The 22,398-nt window shown below is 44.8% G+C and overlaps 1 protein-coding gene across 1 annotated transcript in view; it reads right to left on the reverse strand.

Moving 5' to 3' along the window:
* LOC129624506 (phospholipid-transporting ATPase IB) overlaps window positions 1-21,247 on the reverse strand; it is a 410,556-nt gene extending 389,309 nt beyond the window's left edge. Inside the window, exons 1-2 of the mRNA XM_055542522.1 lie at window positions 21,188-21,247; window positions 20,398-20,542 (exon numbers count right to left, since the gene is read on the reverse strand). Coding sequence (XP_055398497.1) covers window positions 20,398-20,498 — 101 coding nt within the window. The 5' untranslated portion in view covers window positions 20,499-20,542; window positions 21,188-21,247. The remainder of the gene's footprint in view (window positions 1-20,397; window positions 20,543-21,187) is intronic.
* Window positions 21,248-22,398: the final 1,151 nt, after the last annotated feature.

The following is a 22,398-nucleotide window of genomic DNA, read 5'->3' on the forward strand; positions in this document are numbered from 1 at the left end:
GAAACAAACACAGGCTGAGCCCTCCCTTTTCTCTTGTCACACCCACCTTTCCCATCCATCTCTGCCAAACCAGCCTCCATACCCTCTGCAGCGGTGGTTTGGTTCCCAGGAAACTTAATTAAATATTTATTCATGTTTCAACCCTCTGCAGTGCAGTGGCAGGAAGGTCAAAGCTTCCCCCACCCACAAAGCCCTCTACCACACCCAGAAGTCACTGCCTCAGAGCAAGGCTGGTCTCTTTACTTCATTTCAGCTTTCTTTTTCAACAAAGGTTTAAAAAACACTAATGCATGTTACTCCAGGAAGCAAAGCCCAGCAGACCCTCCAACTGTGCAGTGACCCACGTGTCCCCCTGGGTTCTCTGGGCCCCTCTGGAGGGGACAGCTCCCTCCCCAGCCTCCAGGGCCCTGCTCCTGCCCCTCCCACTCCCCACAAGCCCCGCCCCTTTCATCCGAGGCTGTGCCCCGCCCTCTGCCACGGGGGTAACTAGACTTGTTTCACCGGGGATCTCCAGCTCACCAGCTGCCCCAGCTCCTCAGGCTCCGCCCTCCCCATACTCTCTTGGGAATGGATGGCTCTCCCATCCTGTCCAAGTCCACGGTCGGCCCCTTAACCCCCAGTGCCTCCTCCAGAACTTGGTACCATCAGAAGTGTCAACATCTGATGTATACCATCCTCTCCTCTCCTTCACTGCTTAAAACTCTGCAGCAAGATCTACTTTGATATAAAATCCCTTCAGAGCTTCTCCCCTTCATCAACCTCTCTTCATCGACTTATCTCAGAGGAAGGGGCTCCTGCACACCTCCCTCCCCAGAGGGCCTCTTCCCTGGGGACCACCTTCCCTCCTTCACTGATGGGCACTTAGATGGGACCCTCTCTTGCTCAACGTCCTTGAGCATCTGTCCATTCACTTCCATGTCTCAAACTGCCACCAGGGTGCACATGGTTACCAAGTCCACCTCCAGCCCTGACCTCTACCACAAAAGCCCTCCTTGGACCAGCATGTTCACTTCTGGGTTCACCTGCCTGCCCATCCCAGACCTGCCAGGTCAGCGCTGACGGTCCAAGCTGACGGCTCCGCCTCCCACTGCCCACTTGGTTAGTACTTTCATGATGAGCGTCAGCAACCACGCTTGAGAGTCCAGAAAAAACAAGAAAGCAAAAACAGACAAAACAAACAACGGAGAGGTCAAGTGTCTCTCTGTGAGGAGTCTGTCACTTAGAAAAAGTAAAAACTAGTTCACAAGCAACAACACAAACATGAGCAAAAAGAAAGCAAAGGCTGTTCTGTTCCACCAAAATCAAGTCTGACACCAGAACAATCAGTAAGCATAAAGCAGTGGGCTTCCTAGGTGGCCCAGATGGTAAAAGAATCAACAGGCAATGCCAAGAGACCCAGGTATGATCCCTGGGTCGGGAAGATCCCCTGGAGACAGGCATGGCAACCCACTCCAGAATTCTTGTCTGAAGAATCCCATAGACAGAGGAGCCTGGCGGGCTACAGTCCATGGGGGTCACAAAGAATCGGGAATGACTGAGGAACAAACACTTCAGAAATACCAATTAGAGCCAAGTCACCACCAGACCAGCATAGTAAATTCTAGGTACTGACACAGTGTGAAACAAGTCAAGCAAAAATCCTGAGCATGTTGACCAAAAAATTTGTAACAGGAGGAGACTGATCATATTATCAGACTAATTGGATAGGTAAGAACATAGAATGTCATGAAAAACAGTGTTCCCCAGCCTTTTTGGCACCAGGAACCAGTTGCGTGGAAGACAATTTTTCCACTGATGGGGGTGGGGGAAGGCTTTGTGATGATTCGAGCACATTACATTTACCAGGCACTTTGTTTCTATTATTAATACATCGGCTCCACCTCAGATCATCAGGCATCAGATCCTGGAGGTTGGAGACCCCTGATGTGAAAGTGTGAACAAAGGAACTCCAGGATCTACAGAGAATCTATGTCCTCCCAAGTGCAAAGGGAGACCTGGGCACACCTCTCTCTCCTAGTCTGAGGGAACAAGAAGGAATCCACAACATGCCCACGGGCCAGCTGCAACGTCTGCCAACCGGCAAGAGAAACCGATCCCGCCCATCTCCAGTGCTAGGGATGGCAGGTGTGGGGGGTCACAGCAGAAACGGGTTCACAGGTCACACCAAACCTGTTCCTCCAGTGCCAGGCCACAGGTTCTGCATCGAGTCGCCACAGATCACAGGTGAAACAGACCTTGAAAGATCTCCTTCCAGCCCCTCATTTAACACAGGAGGAGACTAAGGCCCAGAAGACAGAGTGCTATGGCCAACTATACCTGCCCAGGTGCAGGAGATGGGGTCCACAGTCAAGGGCAGTGAGAGACCAGGATCGGGCCAGGCCAGCCTGCATCTGGTGTGTCACACACCCAGAGGACACAAGGTGTAACAATCCCCTCCTCTGTGTTGCAAAATTACTTTCAGTAACAATCATAAAATTAAAACATACAAAACTGACCAGGAAACAGACAGGAAACATTGTAGTGATCAAGTTTTATCCAATCATGTCTAATTTTGGTACTAAAATGATAATACCAAAAAAGCACAGCTATTCGTTCGATCATTTTTATATCTACGTAGCAGCTTGAATTTGGATCCTTCGGTTACAGGCTGCTACAATATTTACATCCATAATTGTCAAGTAACTCACAGGTGAAATTTAACAAAACTGGAAAAAAAAAATGCAATTTGGACAACTACTAAATCATACCACTAATGTTAGGTTTCTGTTTTCTTGATTTGGTCTCCAAATTTGCAAACAATGAATAATTATGAAAAAGTCTCAACTGTAAGATTTTTATTAATTTAGTCTGTATGCAGTAGATGCGGAAAAGGCAATGGCACCCCACTCCAGTACTCTTGCCTGGAAAATCCCATGGATGGAGGAGCCTGGTAGGCTGCAGTCCATGGGGCCGCTAAGAGTCAGACACGACTGAGCAACTTCACTTTCACTTTTCACTTTTATGCATTGGAGAAGGAAATGGCAACCCACTCCACTGTTCTTGCCTGGATCCCAAGGACGGGGGAGCGTGGTGGGCTGCTGTCTATGGGGTCGCACAGAGTCGGACAAGACTGAGGTGACTTAGCAGCAGTAGCAGCAGCATGCTATAGATGGGGGCCAGAGGGTTGCCTGGGACTGCCCCCAGTTGATCCCCCATGTCAAAGATAATAAAGTAATAAAAAAAAAATGTGCTAGCCTGGAACATATATGTGCATGCATTTTACACATATATTGGGTTAGCCAAAAAAGTTCATTCAGATTTTTCTGTAATATCTTACGGAAAAGCCGAAACAAACTTTTTGGCCAACCCAGCCCAATACAATCTTTAAAACTAAATAATCATCACTGCAAGAGAGTCCAAAATGCAGTACTTGGGTACAGTCTCAAAAATGACAAAATGGTCTCTGTTCGTTTCCAAAGCAAACCATTCAATATCACAGTAATCCAAGTCTATGCCCCGACCAGTAATGCTGAAGAAGCTGAAGTTGAATGGCTCTATGATAACCTACAAGATTTTCTAGAACTAACACACCAAAAAAAAAAAAAAAAAAAAGATGTCCTTTTCATCATAGGGGACTGGAATGCAAAAGTAGGAAGTCAAGAGATACCTGGAGTAACAGGCAAGTTTGGGCTTGGAGTACAAAATAAGCAGGCCAAAGGCTAACAGAGTTTTGCCAAGAGAATGCACTGATAATAGCAAACACCCTCTTCCAACAGCACAAAAGACAACACATGGACATCACCAGATGGTCAATACCGAAATCAGATTGATTATATTCTTTGCAGCCAAAGATGGAGAAGCAAAAACAAGACCAGGAGGTGACTGTGGCTCAGATCATGAACTTCTTATTGCCAAATTCAGACTGAAATTGAAGAAAGTAGGGAAAACCACTAGACCATTCAGATATGACCCAAATCAAATCCCTTACGATTACACAGTGGAAGTGACAAATAGATTCAAGGTATTAGATCTGTTAGACAGAGTGCCTGAGGAATTATGGATGGAGGTTCGTGACACTGTACAGGAGGTGGTGATGGAGACCATCCCCAAGAGAAACAAATGCAAAAAAGCAAAATGGCTGTCTGAGAAGGCCTTACAAATAGCTATGAAGAGAAGTGAAAAGCAAAGGAGAAAAGTAAAGATATACCCATTTGAATGCAGAGTTCCAAAGAATACCAAGGAGAAATAAGAAAGCCTTCCTCAGTGATCAATGCAAAGAAATAGAGGCAAACAATAGAATGGGAAAGACTAGAGATCTCTTCAATAAAATTAGACATACTAAGGGAACATTTCATACAAAGATGGGCTCAATAAAGGATAGAAATGGTATGGACCTAAGAGAAGCAGAAGATATTAAGAAGAGGTGGCAAGAATATACAGAAGAACTGTACAAAAAAGATCTTCATGACCCAGATAATCACAATGGTGTGATCACTGACCTAGAGCCAGACATCCTGGAGTTGAAGTCAAGTGGGCCTTAGGAAGCATCACTACAAATAAAGCAAGTGGAGGTGATGGAATTCCAGTTGAGCTATTTCAAATCCTAAAAAGTGATGCTGTGAAAGTGCTGCACTCAATATGCCAGCAAATTTGGAAAACTCAGCAGTGGCCACAGGACTGGAAAAGGTCAGTTTTCATTCCAATCCCAAATAAGGCAATGCCTAAGAATGCTCAAACTACTGCACAATTGCACTCATCTCACATGCTAGTAAGTAATGCTCAAAATTCTCCAAGCCAGAACTTCCAGATGTTCAAGCTGGATTTAGAAAAGGCAGAGGAACCAGAGATCAAATTGCCAACATCCGTTGGATCATCGAGAAAGCAAGAGAGTTCCAGAAAAATATCTACTTCTGCTTTATTGACTATGCCAAAGCCTTTGACTGTGTGGATCACATTAAACTGTGGAAAATTCTGAAAGAGATGGGAATACCAGACCACCTGACCCACCTTTTGAGAAATGTGTATGCAGGTCAAGAAGCAACAGTTAGAACTGGCCATGGAACAACAGACTGGCTCCAAATTGGGAAAGGAATGCCTCAAGGTTGTATATTGTCACCCGGCTCATTTAACTTATATGCACAGTACATCATGAGAAGTGCCAAGCTGGATGAAGCACAACCTGCAATCAAGACTGCTGGGAGAAATATCAATAACCTCAGATACACATATGACACCACCCTTATGGCAGAAAGTGAAGAAGAACTAAAGAGTCTCTTGATGAAAGTAAGAGGTGAGTGAAAAAGCTGGCTTAAAACTCAACATTCAAAAAGCTAAGATCATGGCATCCAGTCCTATCACTTCATGGCAAATAGATTGGGCAACAATGGAAACAGTGACAGATTTTATTTTCTTGGGCTCCAAAATCACTGCAGATGGTGATTGCAGCCACAAAATTAAGATGTTTGCTCCTTGGAAGAAAAGCTATGACCAACCTAGACAGCATATTAAAAAGCAGAGACATTCCTTTGCCAACAAAGGTCTGTCTAGTCAAGGCTATGGTTTTTCCAGTAGTCACATATGGATGTGAGAGTTGGAAAGCTGAGCACCAAAGAATTGATGCTTTTGAACTGTGGTGTTGGAGAGGACTCTTGAGAGTCCCTTGGACTTCAAGGAGATCCAACCAGTCCATCCTAAAGGAAATCAGTCCTGAATATTCATTGGAAGGACTGATGCTGAAGCTGAAGCTCCAATACTTTGGCCACCTTATGCGAAGAACGGACTGATTGGAAAAGATCCTGGTGCTGGGAAAGATTGAAGGCAGGAGGAGAAGCAGATGACAGAGGATGAGATGGTTGGATGGTATCACTGACTTGATGGACATGAGTTTGAGCACGCTCCAGGAGTTGGTGATGGACCGGGAAGCCTGCCGTGCTGCAATCCATGGAGTAGCAAAGAGTCGGACATGACTGAGTGACTGAACTGATTTGAACCAAATCATCCCTGCAATTGTTTAGACCTTAGTTCAACTGAAGACTTCTTCAGGAAGGAGTATTTTTATTGCCAACACTGCTGACCACTGCTGGTGCATGAGCCAATGCGTAGCAGACAGACTTTTAGTTGGTTTTACTGCTTGCATCTCAGGCAGATGGCTCCTTAGTCCTCCATGGACTGTGAGGCTCAGGTGAGATACAGAGCCTTTCCTTGCATGTCTTCCTGTGAAGTGGGGACCCCAGCTCCACCTTGCCCACACTTCCCACCCAGCCTCTGCTTGGGGTGAAGGCTTGGAAGTGGGAACCTGGCCCCCTTGCCTGTGCAGAGTCTGTACCCCAAGGAGAGCCTAAGAGGAAGGTGCCATGGGAACAAAAATTACAAACGCCAGGAAGGCTGATCTGAGTCTCCAGTTCCTAGAACTCCTCTGCTAAGGGGCTGAGGGTGTGAGCCAGAAAGCAGAGGGCAACTAGCCTTGGGGGGTTGATTCTGCTTGATAAGCAATTAGGTAGGACTCAGGTGTGGACAACACTTGTGGTCCCTCAGTTGTCACTTGCACATAAGCCCATCCAAAAAACTAAAGCAAAAAAAAAAAGGAGGGGGGAGAGACTAGTCACAGATGCCTTGCTTTTCCATCATATCCCCAGTGGCAGCTCAGGGATTGGTACACTAGGGACTAAAAATAAATTTGTCGAATGAACACATTTTAAACTTTGAAGGACAGAAATGACTAAGGATGCCAGCGATCACATTAAATCCCAAAGGCACCCACCCTGGAGAGCAAATATCAATCTGTTAAGTCTGAAGAACTGATGTGAAAAGCATTTAACTCAGCACACCTCCCACCTTTCAAGAGTACTTCATAAATAAAAGCAAAACATCAAAACCACATAAAATATCAATTTCCAAGGTTTAAGTAATTGCTTTGGGGGTTCAGCTCTGTTCGAAAAGCAATTAAATAGAAAGGGAAATCTTAGAACAATGTGTGAAGCCAATTCCTATTTTCTGCTCAGGTTCCGACCTTCACCTGTGGGGCAAAGTCAGTCAGCAAGGACTTTCGGCTTCCGACTGGCCAGCATGGGGACTGGGTCCTGGGGAGGATGCTGGGTAAAGTGGACGGACTTTGCCATCAAGGATGATACAGAGGAGCTGGGGAGTCAGTCATAACAACAGATGTGATGCACCCAGCCAGCTAAGTCCCCAGCAGAGAAATCAGTGCAGCGCTGTGGGGCTGAGAGGGGCTGGACTTGCCAAGGAGGGTGGGAGGATGTGAAACAAGAAGGACAGGCTTCCGTGATATGAAACCCTCCTGGGATAAACCATAATGGAAAAGAATATGGGAAAAGAAACATATTTTCTATTCTGCAGGATAGGGTGAAAATGAGACCACCTTCAAAATCACCAAGTGCTAGTTTCCAACAGAAATCAGAGCCCCGCACTTTCTTATGCAATGTAAGGTTATTTATTTATTTATTTATTTTGGGGTGATATATATCTCCTGGTCTCCCCAACTATACAACAGGAAATGAGAAGCACAATACAGCCTGTGGATTGCAAGCATGATAACAAGAAATTGAGGGCAAAAAAGTGACCACTGGCACTGATGCCATTTTGCAAAGATTTCACAAAAATGTATTTCATCATTTACGGGCTACATAAGCCTGGCAAAAAGATTTCAGAGACAATTCACTTTTAAAATACAATTTATGGACGTATAGTTGATTTACAATGATGTGTTAATTTCTGCTATAAAGCAGAGTGATTCAGTTATATATATTATTTTACATGTTCTTTTCCATTATGGTTTATCCCAGGATACTGAATATCCTGTGCTATTCAGTTCCCTGTGTTGTACAGTAGGACCTTGTGGATTATCTATTCTGTACATAATGGTTTGCATCTCCAATCCCAAACTCCCAATACATTCCTCGCCCACCCTCACCCCCTTTGTCAGAGACTATCTTCAAAGTCTTGCTAGGCAGAGAATACATCTTAGACGTTATGACAAAGCTCACTCAACCACTACTCTGCTCAGTATGTCATAAACATTATTCCATGGACGTTTGTGAACCCATTTTTAGGCTAATTTTTTAAACAGCCAATGTATTTCAAAAAGTAAACAGGATATGAGTGTCTCAAAAACCCTAGACATTCTTATTGTGTCCATTTTTTCTAATCACAATACCTCAAAACACCAAAATTCATGAGGTCCCTTACCAAAGCAGTTCAAAAGAACAGGTGATGCATAATCAATCTGTCTTCCAACCACTGTGGGCAAAAACATATTTGGCTGTGAAGAATGTTAAGTCAGCATCTTCAGACTATTTACATAGAAGGGATTATGAATTAAGATCAAAGTCAGCTAACTTTCTTATAAAGCAATCCACTGTTCCAAAATCCTTAGACGTCACGTGTTGGTTTCTGTAAAACATTTGTTTTTCTTGATGGCAAACACCAGCACTGTATTAAAGAACAGTTTCTTGTCTAGGTTAAGTGTATGACATGTGAAACAAACCTTTGCAGCATTATATTGTGTCCATGAACCGTCCAAAGAAAGACTATCAAATGGACCACAAAAGTCAAAATACATTGTCCTCAGAAACTGGAATTAGAAACATGAATAAATGGTCAGCAGCTGATTAACATCAAACTTTCTCACTATGTCCTCAAAGTTCAACATGAGCATGCAGTTTTAGAGTTTTCAGGTGCAGTTTTAAGGGCAAAAATACGGTAGCCAACTTCTCCAACCCTTCTGCCTTATCCAACAGGTGTTCATTTGTAGGCAAATGAGTTACAAGTACTAAGTGAGAGTTTCTGGTGTGGGAAACGGGTATGCCTGGACACACATTTACACAGAATGGAGGAAAGAGACTGGTTAAGACAACAGAAGGAATGTTCCATGTTGTTTTCTTTGCCTTGGAGTTTCCTGACTTCTCAATATTGACAATATTTGGCTTATAAACATAGCTGACTCATGTCAAGACCTCCATATAGAGAATAACTGTATACACATACATACACACACACACACACACACACACACACATACACACACACACACACATACACACACACACACCTTCCTGTCCTTAAAATTATTTATCCTGAAACATCTAAGGAAACAGCATGAATACAATGTTACTGAAATCCCAGCAGCAGTGAAATCCTGTGACAGCTGACAGGCGAAAAAAGAACACTGAGAGAAGTCCATGTTTCTGTCTGCCCTCGCCATGGTTGTTTTATGAAACACTTCAATTTATCCTGATATATCAACACTAGAATGATTAATGAACTCTAATTTGTAACGGCAACATTAAAAATTCAGGCTTAACTATTCTAACAGAGATGGAATATTAAGGAAGTCAGGATATACTACTCAGTCGACAGCCTTCCTCTTTTCAAGCAAAGAGCTCTATTTTTAAACTGTCAGAGCTTGGTAACACATTTCATATGCTAGACAATACTTTCAAAACCTCCACCCTTTGCAGGAGCAGAATTAAAGGAGGAATTTTTTGATTCCTTAAATTATCCAATTTAAGGAATATTCCCTTATGTAACTGAGTCAGGCAGAAGGGTCTGAGACAGAAAGGATCACTGTCACTTGTCCCTTTAAAAACCTTCCTGGCTACAGCTAACCCTCCTCTGGAGCCTGGCCCTTCTAGGCACCTCAAGCATCATCCACATGGTTTCTGGAAAAGCACACACGTGGCTCATAGACATTCTGCCCTTCCAACATCAACTGCTACTCACCTCCAACTCAGCTCACTGGTCACCCGCAGGCAGCTTTCCCCCACCCCTCAGAGCCACAGGCCACCCCCTATCCCACCCCCATCACAGGTCACTCCTGATAGAAGGGGGCTCACACCCTCCCTCATACAGACCAATGCAGGCCTGGAAGCGGAGCTCAAATCTCCCTTCTGTGATCAGTCTATGGCTGCTGAGGCTGACTGGGCAGGACAGGTTTTCCCCAAGAAAGAGAATCTAAAGCAGATGGTTCCACCGGGGAGTGCGGGAGGAAGTTTTACAGCTTATATGTACATGCGCCTCCAAAAAGTACACTTTACTAACATTTACTGAATGTGTTGACACTGGTACCTGAGCTGCAAGGGGAGCACCATAACAGTGCGGGTGGGGTGCTGTGGACTGAACTGTGTCCCCTGAATCCACAGGTCGACACCCTCATCCTTGGCAGATGGGGCCATTGGGAGGTGATGACACTGAGATGAGGTCAGGAGGCTGAGCCCTCGTATGGGACTGCTGCCTGCCCAGGAAGAGACACCAGAAAGCCTGGTCTCTCTCGCTCCTCACCATGTGAGAAGGAGGCTGTCTGCAAGCCAGGACGAGGGCCCTCACCAGACCTGACCCTGATGGCCCCCTCACCTTGGACTTCCAGCCACTAGAACTGTGAGCAAACGCATCTCTGAGGTGTAAGCCCCCAGTCTACAGTGTTCTGTCACGGCGGCTGAGATGACTTAAGACGGGGAGTAACGGAGGTGCCCTCCCTGGCTGTTTTCTCTGCTTATCATGACATGTTTCCGTTTCTGTGTCCAGCTAGTTACACTGATGATTAATTTACCTCATTTCAACCCAACTAACCCTCCCAAAAAGAACAAGGGGCTTAAGACGGATGCAATGAAGCAAACTGCAGACTGAAAATGATAAACTAATGATAAGCCCCCAGACAGCAGGACTGGCACTTCCAGGAAAGAAAAGCTCTTCAAAATCATGTTTCTAGGTTGTGTTAGGATAATTTAATCAAATCTGACAAATCAGCCCAAAGTATTCAAAAATCAAGAAAGTTACCAACAATATGGACTGACACCCACAATTCTTAACCAAGAAATCTTGGTCAATACATACTGGGTCTTCAGATAAGAACTGTAACACATATCAAGTCAAAGTGTTAGTCACTCAGTCATGTCCGACTCTTTTGCGACTACATGGGCCAGCCACCAGGCTCTTCTGTCCATCGGATTTTCCAGGCAATACTGGAGTGGGTTGCCATTTTCTTCTCCAGAGGATCTTCCTGACCCAGGGATCGAACCTGGATCTCCTGCATTGCGGGTGGATTCTTTACCACTGTGCCACCAGGGAAGCCTGGTAACACATATAGACAGATAGTTAAATAGACATAGTACAGGTTCATGGTAAAAAGTTTTACTGATGGGCCATGTGATCAGAAAAGTGTGGAGATCACTGATACAGATGCAGAGCTGACGTGAGAGAGGGAGAGTCCCTCCCCAGATGTCATCCTATCTCAGGCAGGTCTGAAAGCCCGAGCCAGCAAAACTCCAGGAGCTTGTGGAGGATGAACACCGAGGATACAGAGAATAATTTCTCCAAAGGACGAACTACAGCATCCCAAGGTCAATCCCAAATCCCTCCCTAATTACATCTAATAATCTGCCTGCAATGTGGGAGACCTGGGTTCGATCCCTGGGTTGGAAAGATACATGGAGGAGGGCATGGCAACCCACTCCAGTATCCTTGCCTGGAGAATCACATGGACAGAGGAGCCTGGTGGGCTACAGTCCATGGGGTCACAGAGAGTCTGACACAACTGAGCGACTAACCACAGCACAGCACAAGGGTAGCTAAAAGCCTACAGTCTGAGTTGTGATGAGGCTTTCATTTAGCAGAAAAGGGTAGATCAGCATTTAAATTATCAAACCCAACCTCACAATTTCAGGAAATTTCTCTGCAATGGTCAGCCCTCGCCTTTTGTTCTCCAGAAGCATTGTCCCTCTTGAAAGGGCTGCTGATTGGCATTTCTGAGTAAGCTTCTGCTGTCTATTGAGTGACTCAACCAGAAGCGGTAGAATGAACACTTAGAGGCTACTTTCTAGATCACCACACAAAAGCTCATAAGACTGAACTCTGACTGCACCATTTTCTATAGCCCACAGTTCTACTTTTTCAACTTCAACACAGTTAGATCGGACGTTATGGAAACAAACTCCAGTACTGCCAGTTAAGAGGATGCTGTCTCCCTGTCTGGTCAGCATCATGATAAATGTGTGAAGATAGGAGTCCAGTCTCCCTGACTACCTCCCCTTCAAACACACAGCTCTCTCCAATGAGGACCCAACACTTCCCATAGCATCCAACAGAAAGATGAGAGTTGAGCATTTCGTTCCTAATCTTCCAGACAGTTCTTGTTAATTTTTAATATATTTTTATCTTGAGATAAGTTTATAGTCACAGAAGTTACAAATATAGTACAGAGCTGCCATAAACCTTCACCCTGCCCCCATGTCAGTATCTTCAATCACCACAGTATAATCTAGATCAAATTAGATCAAAACTAATATAATGGCATCAGCATAAGAATACACCAAATTACAAAGTTCAAGTTCACTAGTGTTACATACATTTAATCGAATATTACTCAGTCATAAAAAAGAACAAAATAATGCCATTTGTAGCAACACGGATGGATCCAGAGACGATCATACTAAGTCAGAAAGAGAAAGGTAAATACCAGATGATATCACTTATATGTGGAATCTAAAATACAACATAAAATGAACATATCTGTGATACGGAACAGACTCACAGTCATAGAGAACAGACTTATGATTGCCAAGAGAGCAGGGGGCAGGGGGAGAGGGGGATGGATTGGGAGTCTGTGATTAGCAGATGCAAACTATTATATATAGAACAGATGAACAATGAGGTCCTACTGTATAGCACAGGGAATTATATTCAATATCCTGAGATAAACCATAATGGAAAAGGACAGGGGAAAGAATGTACATATATGTATAACTGAATCACTTTGTTGTACAATAGAAATCAACACAACACTGTAAATCGATTATACTTCAATTAAAAAAAAATTCCAGTGCTTCTTCCGGTGTACCTTTTCTGTTCCAAGATCTGATTTAGAACTGATAGTGCATTCAGTTGTCACACCGCCCTAGTCTCCTCCACTTATGTTAATTTTAACTTGCGTTTTTCACAAATCCTGATGCTTCATTCTTTTAATGGGTAAAGATCAGAAGTGCTTAAGTTCACAGAGGATGTTAAAAGTTAACAAAATCTGCGATCAGGGACAAGGGGAAATAAATTAGTGACCAGAACTCAAACCCAGCACCTTTCCCAGTTTTTACAGATCAGAATGGCACAGACGTTTTAGTCTGTGTTTTTAGTTTTGAAAAATATTTAGTTTTGAATATTAAATTCAAAATATGCACCGGGTCTACCCATACAAGGGTCAACTTGATGAAGAAATCACCCGTCAACTCCCCTAGACATCTGCTGTTTCCTTAGAAACAAATACAAAACTGGCCCAAGGCTGACACAATTTTCTGTTTCTAAAAATAATATATTTCAAGAAAGCTCAAGTGTTTGATTACCAAACTATACAATGCCAAAGGCCCTGAGTTTGAATGCTTTTGCCTGCAGAATGCCTCAAAAGCCTTGTCCAGGGGTGCAAACCTGGTAAGAGTTCTAATTACAAGCAGCTTCTGTGGCCTTAATTGCTACTGGCTTGTATAAAGTAAGGATTCTCAGTATACTGTGACATTCATGTTCAGGAAGTATAAGATAGGAGTGCCTGGTTTGGAGACTAGATATATGGCTCTAAGGGCTTCCCAGGTGGCACCAGTGGTAAAGAACCTGCCTGCCAATGCAGGTTAGATGTAAGAGACGTGGGTTCAATCCCTGGGTCTGGAAGATCCCCTGGAGGAGGGCACAGCAACCCACTCCAGTATTCTTGCCTGGAGAATTCCTGACAGAGGTGGGTTGCAGTCCATAAGGCCTCACAGAGTCAGATACAACTGAAGCAACTTAGCCTGCACTCATATGGCTCTAAACTAAAAACAGTGAATGGTAACTATGTGAAGAGATTAGCTAAACTGTAGCTTTTCACTACATAAATCAAATCTCATTTTGTATGTCTTAAATACATACAATTTTCATTTAAAAATATTTAAAATAAATTAAAAATATATTTATATTGGGGCTTCTCTGATGGTTCAGACGGTAAAGAATCCGCGTGCAATGCAGGAGACCAGGGATCAATCCCTAGGTGGGGAAGATCCCCTGGAGAAGGGAATGACAACCCACCAGTATTTTTGCCTGAAGAATCCTATGGACAAAGGAGCCTGGCAGGCTACAGTCCATGAGTTCACAAAGAGTCCGACATGACTGAGCAACTAACACTTTCACTTTCTAAATACATATAATCCTCATTAAAAAAATAAGTAAACAGAAAAATAAAAAGAACATTACATGGAGGAAAATCTTGGTCATTTGAAAGTAGGTAAAAGCAATGCTTTCAACATAATCGACTATTTGGGGTGGGGGGGTTGGCTGGTGTTGAGCATTGTATTTACTTTCTTTCCTTGGCCAAATTCTATGTAAATGATAGGAAGATACATGCAAAGGAAGTTGGGATTAACACATACATACTGCTGCTGCTAAATCACTTCAGTAGTGTCCGACTCTGTGCGACCCCAGAGATGGCAGCCCACCAGGCTCCCCCGTCCCTGGGATTCTCCAGGCAAGAACACTGGAGTGGGTTGCCATTTCCTTCTCCAATGCATGAAAGTGAAAAGTGAAAAAAGTCGCTCAGTCATGTCCGACTCTTAGCGACCCCATGGACTGCAGCCCACCAGGCTCCTCCATCCATGGGATTTTCCAGGCAAGAGTACTGGAGTGGGGTGCCACTACCTTCTCCGATATACATACTACGTTATATGAAATAGATAAATAACAAGGTGCTTCTATAGCACAGAGAACTCTCTTCAATACTCTAATAGCCTATATAGAAAAAGAACCTGAAATAGAATAGATATATGTTTCTGTATAGCTCTTAATCAACTATTCTTGATAAGGGTTTTTATATACCTTCACCAATCTTGACAAGGATAACTATCTCAAGTGAGATCTGTAAACCATGGTTCTTAATAAAGCAATCTGTACGTGAATCAAAAGGAAGTTAGAGTTGTTGATAGCATCTTGGTATTCTTTCTCTATTAAACTGTAAGCACTTTCATTGTGAAGACCAGATTCCACTTAAATTCTGCAGAGGTAGCCGCCCAGGGAGAGTCACAGCTCCTCAAAGTCCTCCATGGTCTTAGACCCAGTACCGCATCATCACTTACCACCCCTACTCATGCACAAAGTGCTTTTGAAGATGACTCTGTTCTCTTCACTCCTTAAGACATAAATATCCTCTCAGACATCGGGATCCCAGCAGAATATTATACAACTCTGATGCTACAAGACCTACCACCCCGTACTCAATTCTCCTTTCTGTAAAGGCAAAATTCTATTTCAATCTTATCCTGGCAAAACCAACAGAATATTCATATGAAGTCATTTTCTTTCAAGACAAAGGAACCTAAAGCAATGCAATAGCTTGGGAAAACTCGAGTTACTGCTTTAATGAAGACTTTTGCTACCTGAAACTCCTACCTGAAGTGAATGACTTATTCAAAACTGAGTATCTATAAACATTCCTAACTTGCTTTGAAGACCTCATTTCAGACACTGGAGAAAACCATTTGATAGCCTTGAAACTCACTGTTTTACATGGTATGCTGACATTCACATAAAAAGACTGCACTGAACTTGATGGCATAAACATTGCCCATTCCTTTGACCAATAAATCATGAAGATATTTTCTGGAAAAAAATTTAACTTGAAACATTTAAGATATAGATGCATGAAATTAATTATTCTCCATCAAGAATAATGAATACCAAGTTTCTCTAAATATCAAACTTTCTATAAGCATTTAATATTTAACTTAAAATGCTTATCCAGAACAGGAAAATCTACAGAGATAGGAAGTAGGTGAGTGGCTGTCTCAAGCATGGAGAGAAAGGGACTAGGATATGACAGCCATGGGAACAGTTTCTTCGAGAAATGACAGAATGTTCTGAAGTGGTGGTGATGTGTGTACTATTCTGAATATACTAAAAGCCACAAAACTGTATCCTTTAAATGGGCGAAATTATATGGTATGTGAATTATCTCTCAATAAACCTGTCCAATGTTAAAGGCGATGTGATTGTACACTTCAGAAAAGGAATCTTGTAGAGTAGACATACATATAATCGTACATGTACAGGTGTAATAATTACACTGCAAAATCTACTCATTTCTGGATGATGGAAGACAACTACTGTCTTCACAGTTAAGGTCCTAGAAAAATCAATCCCTACAAGATCCCCTGGAGGAGGGAATGGCAACTCACTCCAGTACTCTTGCCTGAAGAATCCTACGGACAAAGGAACCTGATGGGCTACAGTCCATGGGGTCAGAAAGAGTTGGACCATCTGAAATGACTTAGCACACATACAAGAAAAGACCATGTTATGTGTCTCTATAATTATGATAATCTAAATTCACTGGCTTCAGTAATGGAAAACTTCATCCTACCACAGCTTCAGGTCAAATTAAATGCTGGTGTCAAGTGTCAAGAACAAGGTTTAGAGAGACATCTGTTTACATAGCATAGACCCTCCCAGAATTTCAGGAAACAGCTTGGAATTTGAGTCACCGCAGCTGGCATTCCCCTGGGGCTGCCAAGGCCACAGTCAACCCAGGCAGTGGCCTTCTCACTCCCACTAGCCTGGTGGCACCTCCTCCTTGGACAGACACACCAGTCCAAACGCTAATCCCAGACCATCCATCCCTGCTCTAATGGTACCATCCTGCCTCACCAACCTCCCCAAACACCCAACCACCATATCCCTTCCTGGCAAACTCCAGTCCCTCTAGTGAAGTCAAAACACCAGCTGCCGAAGAAGGTAGTCAGACAGCAACTGTCACCGTCACCAGGCTCCTTCCGGGAGGCCCTGGGATGGGGGAAGATAAGTGAGAGCTGCCCCGGGAAGACCAGCCTTTGGAAGGGCAGAGTGTCAGATATGCCAGACAACCCCAACACCCCCCTCCACCGATCACGTGGTCCTTCTTCTCAAAAGCCTCCATTTAGACGCCAACCACCTAGGATGACACTCTCTGACCCACCAAGAAAATCCATCAGTGTTTTCTCAAGAAAAAATTATTAAGAAAAAGAAATCCTATATCAACTCCCTTTAATGAAAATATCCCTTTCAGTAGTTTTCTCAACTTTCAGCAAACATTCATGACCAAGATAAGAAGCCTTGTTTTTTTTTATCAGTATTTTATAAAATGAAGGGTCCAGTGCTGAAACAGTGTTGCTCAACATTTTATAAAATCCTTAAACCATAATGCCAAGAAGCTTTAAAATCAATTCGTTGATGAACAATGAGTCATATTACCATTAGTAATTCCTAATTAAATACAGTCAAGATAAAGTAAAAATTGGAAGACCATATTCTAGGACAGCAGGCAACACCCCTTAATTTCCAAAAGCCTATTCCATGTATTCTGAAACCGATGCTCACAGCATAAGCCATGAACTCAGAAACTGTATGAACTGTAAGAATATTTAACTAATTCAATTGTACACCCACATAATAAGGAATGGTTGTGTCTACCTACTTTATTCCTAGCCCACCTATGGTATACTCCCATTTGGCCCTCCCCCACCCCGAAAAAGTACAAATGAAACTGTATAACAAACAGCCACTGGAAATCTCTGATATAAAAATCTGTCTCAAAAGTCAGTGAGTCTTTAGACATACGCAACAAACTTATGGTCACCAAAAGGGAAAGATGGGAGGAGGGATAAATTAGGAGTTTTGGATTAAAATATACACCCAACTATATATAGATAGATCGATCGATCGATCTAACAAGGACCTACTGTATAGCTCTTGGAACTATTCTCAATATCTTGTAATAACCTATGATGGAAAAAAATCTGGAAAAGGATTTATACATATACATGTATACAGAGAGCTGTGTGTAGAACTGATTGCTTTGCTGTACACCTGAAACTAACATTGCAAACCAATGATACTTCAATAAAAAATAAATACATAAAATTTTTTAAAAAGTCAATGTGAGTCAATTAAAGAACAGGTTGTGAGACCCCATTACCTAGACTTTAAAAAATCTTCACCTTCCATGGAAACTAGAGAATTTAGACAAAAAACAAAGACCCCTATTTCTTTCTCCCAGCTTTAAGTATCCACAAATGAATACTGAAATTAAGAAAATTAATAGGAACTAGTCAAAAGACTCTTGAGAGTTCCTTGGACTACAAGATCAAACCAATCAATCCTAAAGGAAATCAACCCTGAATATTCACTGTTGCTGAAGCTGAAGCTCCAATACTTCGGCCACTTGATTCGAAGAGCTGACTCATTGGAAAAGACCCTGATGCTGGGAGAGATCAAAGGCAAAAGACAGAGAATGAGATGGCTGGATGGCATCACTGACTCAATGGCCATGAATCTGAGCAAACTCTAGGAGACAGTGAAGGACGGGGGAGCCTGGTGTGTTGCAGTCCAAGGGGTCGCGAAGAGCCAGATGTGACTTAGCAACTGAACAACAACAAGGCAAAAACACTACTTGAAAACATCTTAAAGTTAGAAACACAGACAAAGTCTGAGGAAACGGAACTATGCTGTCAACGCAGGATTCCGGATGGTGTAGGTGTGTTTCACAGAGTTGTGGATCCATCACCCCACAATGAAACCCCACGTATATTACGGTCTCTCCTCTTTTCCCAACCTCGTCCTCCACCCTAGAAACCACTAGTCTATCTTTTGTCCCAATAGATTTGCCTCTTCTGGATGCTTCATATAAATGCAATCATACATGAGACCTGTTTTGGCTTTTCTCTTAGCACAATGTGTTCAAGGTTAATCCATGTTTTAGTATTACATTCCTCTTTGTGGCCAAATGACATTCCACTATATGGACGTACCACATTCTATTTATTCATTTGTCAGTTGATAGACACCTGGGTTGTCTCCCCTTTGGGCCACTCTGATGAAGCTGCTATGAACATCTGCACCCAGTTTTGTGTGGATGTGTGATTTCCTTTCTCTTGGGTATAAACACCTCGAATGGCTGGATCATGTGTAACTTTACATTTAACCTTTTAAGAGACTGCCCAACTGTTTTGCAAAGCAGCCGCACCACTTTTCATTCCCGCCAGCAATGTAGGAGGGGTCCCATTTCTTCCCATTCTCGCCCACACTTGCTACTGTCTTTTTGATTAGCACTATCGTAGTGGGTGAAGCAGTAACTCAGGTGTGCTGCTCTGCATCTTAAACCAAACCCCCTCATCCTTGAATTTTGGCCTCAGTTGTTCTTCCAAGCTACACATTTAAGTAAAAAAATAGGCCCCAATGGCCATTCTTAAACCGAAAATAAAGTCAGGATAATCTAACACTTTTAATAAGTGCCACTTCTGCACAATATAGGCACCATTATTTTACCCCCAACCCTATGAAACTACAATAACGCCCAACAGCTAGGCCTTTCTGAATAAAGATCTCAGGCTAAGTCCAAGTGCTAAGGCTTCAGGGTGACACAACACACAACAAAGTTTTAGCCCCAGCTTTCAGGAGAGAGCCCTGGCCTGGAATTCAGTTACACACACACACAGTACTGGCAAGCCTGACCCATCGCCTCCCTTCTCTGCACCTGAGCACGCGCTTCGGAGCCACTCACAGAACCACATCCTCTGAAGTCCCTCCCAGGGATAAAGTTGTCGAAGCCTGAAAGTTTAATGAAACTTGCAAACATGCCAACTTCCGTGCCTAAAAGATTTAGCTTTGCACAGCACAAACACTTTGAGCTCAGCAGCCAGACAGGCTGGGTTCTATGTCCAGCTCTGCCACTTGGTAGCTAAATGGCCACAAGTCCTTTAACATCTATCTTCCTATGTCAGTTTCCTCACGTGAAGGTAAGAGTGCCTCCTTCAAGAGGTGATGAGGTTTCATAAAGCTAGTGTAACTAAAGCATCCAACAGAGCAGCGGGCAAAGAGCAGACATCTAAACCTTCGTGTCCATCCGTCTTCCCGCTAACTCTAGGCAAAGTTTCCCAGCAAAGAAAGCCTTCTTAACAAATGCCCTGGGCATTGAGAGCTGAATGCAAGTTCTTGTGACGGGAAGGATCCATTATAAAGCACTCCGCCACATGACAGTCGGCAAATTGCTAAGGAGAGCTTAAAACAGGCTTAAATTGTCTTTAAACGGGATGGGGGAGTTCTTGGGAGGGCACTCAGGGATGAAGAGAGAGAAGAAACCTTATTTTCGCCAGGACAGAAGCCTACAAGCATCCTCCAGGCTCACAGACAGCCTGCACACAGAACCAATGCAAAGGACAGAAGGATGAAAGGTATATTCCCACACCCCCGTGGGAAACGCGGGTATAGACTGCCGGGCATGAGTGGGGAGGGGCGGGGATGGGGCTGGCGGCGGCAGGGACACTGGTGGGGGCTCGCTTGGCTCCTGAGGAGGTCTCAGAGGAAGCCAAGCCCCCTCCTATCTGGGAATTAATGAATTGCTCCGACTGGGCCGCCCTCTCCTACCTGATCTGGTTGTCACAGAATTTGTTGAGATGCGGTTGGTTGAGGTAAATGGTGCGGGCTGGTGCGTCCAGCTGGTCTCCAACAGACGTGGCCCGGGACATCTCATCGTCTGCCTTCTTGTAGCCCGGGGGAGGACGGACAGGTCCTGCGGAGAAGAGGCGCGGGCAGAACGCAAAACACAAAGAAGTCACGCAGGGCAGCGGCGGCAGCACCGGAGGGCGGGGACTAGCTGGAAGGATGCTCCGGGCGTCGCGCCACCCAGTCCCTCTGCTGCCCTGGAGACGGGCGCCAGCCCCGCCCCGCCCGCTGGTCCCCAGGCGGAGGAGCCTCTCCGCGGGTGGGAACCTCGGCCCCGCCCCCACCCGTCCCTACCCCCCACTCCCTCCCCCTTCCCTTCTCCTTCCATCCCCTTCCCAAACCTGCAGCCCCTGCGCCAGACCCGCAGGCTCCGCGGGGATGGTGAAGGGCGCACGGCTGGAGGCAGGGCCCCCGTGGACTGCGGGAATGTGGGGAGCAGAGACCAGAGCCTCCCCTCCCCCGGGCGAGCTCCCCCTCTAGGCCCAGAGACCGAATTCTGGAGCTAGGCTTTCTGGCTCCTTTGTGCTTAGGAAGCGCTCGAGGACTGCAAGGGGGTGTGCCCTGCACTCGGCCCCAGGAGAAGGGGCTGAGGAAGACACCTCTGTGCTCCAAGATGAAATTCCCAAACCTCGATGCAGAGCCCTGCCCGCCCTCCCCCCCCCACCCCCCGGCTTAGCCTGCACAGACCAGCAGATGCCCCTGGCCACCCTACCGCAAAGCACTGCCCATCCCAGCTCACGGGTACATGCGAGCCTGCGCCCCGAGCCTGCATCCCGAGTCTCTGTGGTTAAGACCCAAGCCCGTCTGTCTCCTTAAGACGCGATTTCAGCCATACAGCTGACCCTCTCTTGGGCTAAAACTCCCCACTCACCTTCACTTGAGGAGGGATCAGCAAGGGGAGTGATGACATAACCATTACTGAAACCACTTCCCCAGGCTCACCACGCCCCCGCAAACACACACACACACCTCCAACCACATGGCAGGCTCCCTCCCTGGACAGGGCAACCCAGCTTGAGAATTGACCTTCAGGGAGGAGGCCCTGAAGTCCAGGCTCACAGAGAAATAAGTGCCCTGCAGGTGACGGAAGCCTCTCTCCATTTCCTTAAATCCCATCTGCTCAAGTACCTGCTGCATGTCCCACCTATAAAAGAAACAGGTGTCGCAGAACTTAGGTAACAGGTATCCACTTCAGACACAGCCACTTCATGCTCAGAAACGTTTTGAAGTAGACAGTTTGAGCTATGTAAATTTATCGCCTTTTTAAGTGATTAGAATCCTGTTATGATCTGCATCCTAAGATGGGGACACCCCCATGTAACTCTCACTGGCTATTGAGAGTTGACATGCTGTCATGGGACGTGCTCACAACCAGGTCCCTAGTCACAAGCTGGGTGTAGGACCCCCCATTCTCAGATCACCCCCTCTAGCCCTCATTCTCTGGCGTCCCTCTGCTCTGCTCCCTGCTTGTCCACAGGGGGCAGCAGAGAGCAGCAGGACCTTCAAGACCGGGTGGACCTCAGAGGAGGCTGGTTTTAAATCTTTTGCTGAGTTAATGCCAACACAGGATATTTTTGAAACCAGCCTATACAAAAGTGCTGCTTTCCTCTCTGCCCACTCACCCCACTTTGTTCTCTTCCACAGCCGGTATCATCATTACCTGACATTATTTATTTATGGTCTGTCTCCCCAAGGCCAAGAGCAGAAGCTCCAGGGCAGCAGAGGTGTGTTTTGTCCAGTACAGGGACCTGGCACCCAGAACAGTGCCTGGTACATAATGGGCACTTGTATTTGCTGGTTGAGTAAGTCATGTAAAGGGTCACTTTCAATTCTCCAGGCAGGGACACGGTGATGGGCATCAAGGGCACAAACCCCACACCCTACTGTGGGCAGAGCAGCTCAGCTCCAGGTGGTCTTCGTTCA

The sequence above is a fragment of the Bubalus kerabau genome, chromosome 12 (assembly GCF_029407905.1).
Source record: "Bubalus kerabau isolate K-KA32 ecotype Philippines breed swamp buffalo chromosome 12, PCC_UOA_SB_1v2, whole genome shotgun sequence".
In the NCBI taxonomy this organism is placed as follows: domain Eukaryota; kingdom Metazoa; phylum Chordata; class Mammalia; order Artiodactyla; family Bovidae; genus Bubalus; species Bubalus kerabau.